General features: G+C 70.0%; 1 protein-coding gene and 1 long non-coding RNA gene across 2 annotated transcripts in view; both read right to left on the bottom strand.

Annotated features, from left to right (window-relative positions):
- The window catches only part of HPD (4-hydroxyphenylpyruvate dioxygenase), a 6,572-nt gene extending 1,943 nt beyond the window's left edge, over positions 1–4,629 (bottom strand). Inside the window, exons 1-10 of the mRNA XM_012730847.1 lie at positions 4,534–4,629; positions 4,250–4,292; positions 4,081–4,163; positions 3,731–3,820; positions 3,373–3,476; positions 3,214–3,291; positions 2,546–2,708; positions 2,399–2,470; positions 1,574–1,696; positions 21–137 (exon numbers count right to left, since the gene is read on the bottom strand). Coding sequence (XP_012586301.1) covers positions 21–137; positions 1,574–1,696; positions 2,399–2,470; positions 2,546–2,708; positions 3,214–3,291; positions 3,373–3,476; positions 3,731–3,820; positions 4,081–4,163; positions 4,250–4,292; positions 4,534–4,614 — 954 coding nt within the window. The 5' untranslated portion in view covers positions 4,615–4,629. The remainder of the gene's footprint in view (positions 1–20; positions 138–1,573; positions 1,697–2,398; positions 2,471–2,545; positions 2,709–3,213; positions 3,292–3,372; positions 3,477–3,730; positions 3,821–4,080; positions 4,164–4,249; positions 4,293–4,533) is intronic.
- A 492-nt stretch (positions 4,630–5,121) lies between these two features.
- On the bottom strand, positions 5,122–5,469 carry LOC105854211. Its single transcript, XR_001145900.1, has 3 exons — positions 5,427–5,469; positions 5,327–5,353; positions 5,122–5,151 (listed from the first exon to the last, which is right to left on the bottom strand). It is a non-coding gene; the product is annotated as an uncharacterized LOC105854211 (long non-coding RNA).
- Positions 5,470–5,741: the final 272 nt, after the last annotated feature.

Below are 5,741 nucleotides of genomic sequence, written 5' to 3'. Positions count from 1 at the left end.
GCCCACCTGCAGCCCCGTACCTGGTGGTTGTGGCGCTGGATGACTTCCAGGAAGAGCGTCGGCCGGTCCTGCATGGGCTTCGTGAAGATCTGCAGGAGGTAGCCTTTCTCGTCGTAGTCCACCAGGATTTTCAGCTCCTAGGTGCGAGAAAGGGGTGCACTGGGGGAGGCCGAGAGAAACCCTAGCGCCTCCTTTACCCTCAAGCCACCGGAAAAAGCAAACGAAACAATTCTCCAGCAGCTTCAGACTCCTTCAGATAAACCCCTCAGGTGATCCTTTACTGCCCTCTGCTGTGGAGGTGCGGTCACCAAGGCTGGCCTGGACACCCTGGTTGCCCTGCGTCCACTCCCGCCTCCCTCACCGTCCAGCCTGTCCGTAGACCTCAGGGGGACTGAAAGGCCAGGGCAAGAGTGCCCCTGTTAAAAACCCTCCAGTGGAAACCAGGCCCCACACGTTGCTGGTGGGAACGCAGACTGGTACAACCACTTCGGAAAACCATCTAGCAGCCCCAGGAGGTCACTGCCTAAGCCAGCAACTCCACTCCTGGAACTAGATCCAGAGTCAGACACAGCCACAGAGACCCGCGTGGGGAAGTTGAGCACTTTCACCCGGCCGGGAGGCACCGGCACTGACACCCGTGATAGCAGGGCCCCCACGTCCCGTGGACACACGGTGCTGAGCTAGAGAGGCCACCGGCCTTGGGGGCTCCACTCAGGTGAAGGCCCGAGGAGGGAAAGTCTGTGGAGAGCCGCGTTGCGTAGGGTTGGGGTATGTAGGGGGTGAGGGGTGTGCTTAGAGAACGGGGCTGGATGAGCAGTCTCACTCTTCAGAGTGACGAGAATGCTGTCAGCACTGTAAGGTTAAGAGGGAGAGGGGAGGCAGAGAGGGCCGAGGCGGGGTGGTGGGAGCACCAGGTAAGCAAGACGCCCCAATTCAGCAAGAAAAACATTCTGAACAGGCCGGAACGGGGCCCTGGGCACCCAGAGCCACGACACAGAGCACGCGCGTGTCTGGGGAACCGTGCGTGGAGGGAGAGCGCTTCTGGCTGCCTGCACCAATGTGCACCGCATGCTGACTGGGCAGCGTGCTGACTGGTCCGAACCACTGGCTGGGTCCTTCAAGCGAGTGAGTGACCTGTGTTTCCTGACTTACATGCCGGCACATGAAAGGTGCAGGTGCCTCCCGTGGTTGTTGGCAGCAGAAGAGCAGAAACGAAGTGCCCAGGCCCGCAGGGGCCTGGCGCCTGCCGCCGCACCAGGGCACCCTGCACACTGGGACCTGCTTCTGCCTCGGGCCTCTGCACACACCGTCCTCTGCCAAGCCCACCTTCCCTGCCCCTCCTCCGTCCACGCTCTGATCCGCTCACGCCACCTCGGTGACGCACGTCCTGCCCGGCGGGCTGGTGGCTCCCTGACTGCATGCACTGCAGTCAGTGGTCGGCGACTGTCCAGGACGCAAGGGTCTGGCTGGGTTCTCCCTGAACCCCAGGGCCCAGGTCAGGGCAGAGGCTCAAGAGCAACTCAGCCTGGCGGCCTCGGGCTGGTTCCCTCGGACGGCGCTGCGCGGCCCTCACCTCCAGGACGTCGACACTCTCCTTCACCTGGACCTTGGCCGACTTGAGGTTCTCCCGCAGTTGTCTGTAGTAAGTGGAAGGGACCGCCAGGAACTCCACGCCCCTCTCTCTCAGGTGGCGAATCTGCCCCGGCCAGGGTCTGGGTCAGCCTCCACCGTCTGGTCGGCCCTGCCCCCCACGCCAGGGGCCGCTGGACCTCCCCTGCCTTCCTCACGGCACCCGCCGGCATTTGGGGCCACCCTGCTCATCCAGGCGCCCCAGCATGCGTGTCTGAGCCCAGCAGGCCACGCGGAGCGGGAGGCAACTGCCTTTTGTCAGAGACCCGCCGCCGGCCACTGCCCCCTGCCCCGACCAGCGTCCTTGGCTGCCCCCAGCCCTGCGGGTCCCCGCTGTCCCTTGGGCCCCCGTCCCGCGCTTGCACTTCTTTGTCCCTGCACTCCCGGGGGCCCCCCCGGGGACCTCGGCGACCGCTCAGACTCCCCACCTGGAGCCCTGCTCACTCCCGCCAGTCCGCAGGTGTGGGGGTGTCTGTGCCCCCATGGAGGTGGGGGGCCCGGCTGTCCCAGCACCGGCCTGCCCAGGGCCATCCACACCTCAGACGTTTAAACCGGCCGAGGGGTATCGCAGATGTCAAAGCCTGCGATGCTGGTGTGGGGGTGCTGAAGCTGAAGCCGACGGCAGTTGAGCCCCCACAGGTCCCCGGCAGCTGGGCCTGGCGCTGGGCGTGGGGCGGGCGGCTCCTGGCTGGGCACCCGCCTCCAACCCAGCCCGCCCCTCCCTCACCCCGAGCGGCGGGAGGTCAGGGGGCAGGGAAGGGGCCCTCACCGTCTTGATGATGTCCTGCGTCTTGAGGGCGATGTGCTGGACTCCCGCACCCCCGTTATAGTCCACGTATTCCTGCGGGGGCAGTCGGCCGCTGTCAGCGCCCCGCCCCCGGCCGCCCGCCCCCCCTTGGCCGCCGCGGGGCCGCACCTGGATCTGGGACTTCTTCTTGCCGGGCGCCGGCTCATTGATGGGCATCTTGATGGACTCCTCATAGTTGGCCACCACGATGGAGCGCAGGGAGCTGTACTCTGTGTGCACCTGCGTGTCGTCCACCGACCAGAAGCGGTGGAACTGCAGGGTCTTCAGGTACCTGTGGGTGGCCCAGGGGCAGTCACTGGGGCAGCGTCCACCTCCCCGGGTCTGTGCCCGGGGCAGCACCTTGCAGCCACGCTGCTCCTGTGGTAGGGCCTGTGGCGGCCTGACGCCGCTCCGTACTCCTCAACACTGGTTTGTCTTCTGCGAACAGCGACTGGGGAGCAGGCCGGGGGGGGTGAAAGGGCGCCCTGAGACAGTGGGGAGCAGAGCAGGGGTCCACCGAGACCCCTGCCGAGGGAACACGGGAGGGGCCTGCTGCACCCCGGGGTCCCTCCCAGCCGGGGTCCACCTCAAGCGTGGTGGCTGGGCCCGAGACTGACCGCACTGGGAGGCCGGGCGCAGGGCCGGGGCCGCTCGGCTGGCCGCAGCCCCCAGACAGCGCCCCGGGCCGTCCCCCGAGGTGAGGGGCCGTGGCTCTCCCCGGGCCTCGAGCCCTCTGGTGGACCCCGGGGAGGCCTGGCTGACCGGCCCGGCCGTCCCGGGCGGCCGGCGGGACTCACCACTCGGCGGCGGACAGCATCTCGTGGTCAGGCTGGTTCCCCACGATGTGGTCGACGACCTCGAGGGAGCAGCTTGGCCTGCGGGGGAGGCGGGGGGCGCCCTCAGCGGGCACTCGGCCCCCCAGGCCCCCCAGGCCTCCCAGGCCCGACCGCACTCACAGCCTGGCCAGCAGGGGGTCCACGAACTGCGGGGCCTCGAAGCCGGGCAGGAAGCGGCCCGCGTAGCTCACCTTCTCCACCAGGGTGTGTGTAGTGTCCCCGTACTGAGCGCACAAAGTCGGGGAGACCTTCAGCCCCGTGCATCCCTGGGCCCCACCCCAGGTCTGGCCCTCAGGCCGCGAGTGGCGCCTAGACCGCTGTCTCCCCCCCAAGCGGGACGGCGGCCGCGTCTGGGGAGCCCTGTGCCGGGCCCCCAGGGCTGGGGCCGGCCAGCGTCCCTTGGCGGTCCGGGTCGCAGGCTGGCTGCGCCCGACTGCAGGTCTGTGCTGGGCGGCCTGGCGGCCTGGTGTGGACTCACCGTCTGCAGCACAGCGAATTTGACCTTCCCGAACTTGTCCTCCTCCACCCAGGGCTCCCGCAGTACCGTGGCCCCGCGCTCCCGGGCTTTCTGCAGCACACACGGGCGGTTGCTGCCGCAGGGGCCCCCTCGCCGCCCCGCTGGGCGGTGGGGCGCCCGGCCCTGCCACCTCATTGCGGCCGGGGTGCCGGGTCCCCTCCGGCCTGCAGGACAGAGGGCCACGCTGGGCGGCCGGAGCGGCACCACGTGTCCAGCCCGCGCCGCCCCACCCCGTTCCCCTCCCCCCCTAGTCCAGCGAGCCCAGCCCCGCCCGCAGCCACCCGCCTATGCCCGGGCCTGGCCGCGCTCACCTGCACGATGGCATCGCAGTCCTCCACCTCGAACGCGACGTCTTTGACCCCGTCTCCGTGCTTCACCAGGTGATCGCCCATCTCTAGCCGGCGGGCGGCTCGGGTCACCGCTGCGCCCCCGCGCCCCCCCCACCCGCGTGCCCGGCCCGGTGTCCCAGCTGGCCCTCACCTTTGTTCCAGGGGTTGAGGGCCGAGGAGAACACAAAGACAATCTGGGGGCCAAGGAGAGGCACTTGGGGTGCGGCCCTCCCTGTCCCCGAGGCCCGGGCCACTTCTCCTGCCGCCGCCCCATCCAGAGCCCCCGAGAGCCCGGGGAGGCCTGGATGCTGGTCCTGGAGCCGGCCGGCGTGCCGACGGGTGTCCAGCGGAGGGCCACGAGGTCAGGGCCCTCGCCCTGCCGGGGCTCGCTGGCTGCAGAGCCCAGCGGGGGGAGAGCCCAAGGCTGGCACTCACCTTCCCTTGCTTGACCACATGGCTGACCACCTCCCGGGACCCCGTCTCCAGGCCCCTGTAGGCGAGGGGCTCAAAGCCCATCTTGTTGCAGTAGAAGGACGCAGCCTGCGTGGGGCAGAGGGTTGGTGCCGGCGGGCGGCGCCCGTCGTGGAGGCGGGGGCCCATCCCTGGCTCTATGCATCTGCCTACCTGGGGCACCCCAGCAGCAGCCTGACCCCGGGGCCGGTGCACCCCGTGAGTCCCCCCTGCTGGCACACCCCGTGAGGCCCCTGGGCTTGCGCACCCCATGAGCACCCCCCACTGCTGCACCCCAGGAACCCCCCAGGCCGCCGCACCCTGTGAGTACCCCCTGCGCACCCCATGAGACCCCCAGGTTGGTGCACCCCGGCCCCCCCAGGGCTACCGCACCCTAGGAGACCCCGCAGGCCGTCGCACCCCGTGAACACCCCCGCACACCCCATGAGACCCCCAGGTTGCTGCAGCCCAGCCCCCCCAGGGCCACCGCACCCCGGGAGCCCCCCGCTGGCGCACCCCGGCCCCCTGCCTGGCAGCTACCTGCTTGGCATTGCCAACCCAGAAGGTCACGGAGTGGAAGTGCAGGAACCGGCCTCGCTCGGGCTGCGGGGACAGGGCCAGGCTGGAGGAGCACCGCCTGCAGCCCCGGGGCGCTCGGCCGGGTCTAGCTGCCTCAGACAGCCGAGCCGGGGTCCCCGGGGCGGCCACAGGCGTGGGAGTCGCAGGTAGAGCGAGGGGCCGCCCGGGGAACACGGCAGCGCCCTGGCCGCCTGCCTACCTTGACGCCTTTGTCGCTGTAGGACGTCTGAGGAGAGAGAAGGGCCGTGAGCCTGGGCGCCCGTGGGCCGCCTGGCCGTGGCGCTGCCGTGGCCACTTACCATGACTGGTCTGGTCAAACTCCTTCTGGAAAACCCGGAGGAGAGGCCAGCGCCGGGCGCGCCACAGAGTATATAACCGGGAGCCCGCCGCCCTGTCCCTGGGGCGGGTGGGGCTGCCCCCCCTCCCCGCGGCCGCCCAGCCTCATTGGCCAGGGCGGTGGGCCAGCCCTGGGGTGACCGAGCCCGGCGGGGGCGGGCGCAGCGCCTGTGCGGCTCCCTTGAGGGCGATGTGCTGGACTCCCGCACCCCCGTTATAGTCCACGTATTCCTGCGGGGGCAGTCGGCCGCTGTCAGCGCCCCGCCCCCGGCCGCCCG

This window comes from Condylura cristata, unplaced genomic scaffold, assembly GCF_000260355.1.
Source record: "Condylura cristata isolate star-nosed mole 26May11 unplaced genomic scaffold, ConCri1.0 scaffold00029, whole genome shotgun sequence".
Classification (NCBI taxonomy): Eukaryota; Metazoa; Chordata; class Mammalia; order Eulipotyphla; family Talpidae; genus Condylura; species Condylura cristata.
Note: the sequence above shows the minus strand (reverse complement) of the source record. Positions and strands in the feature narration are given on the sequence as shown.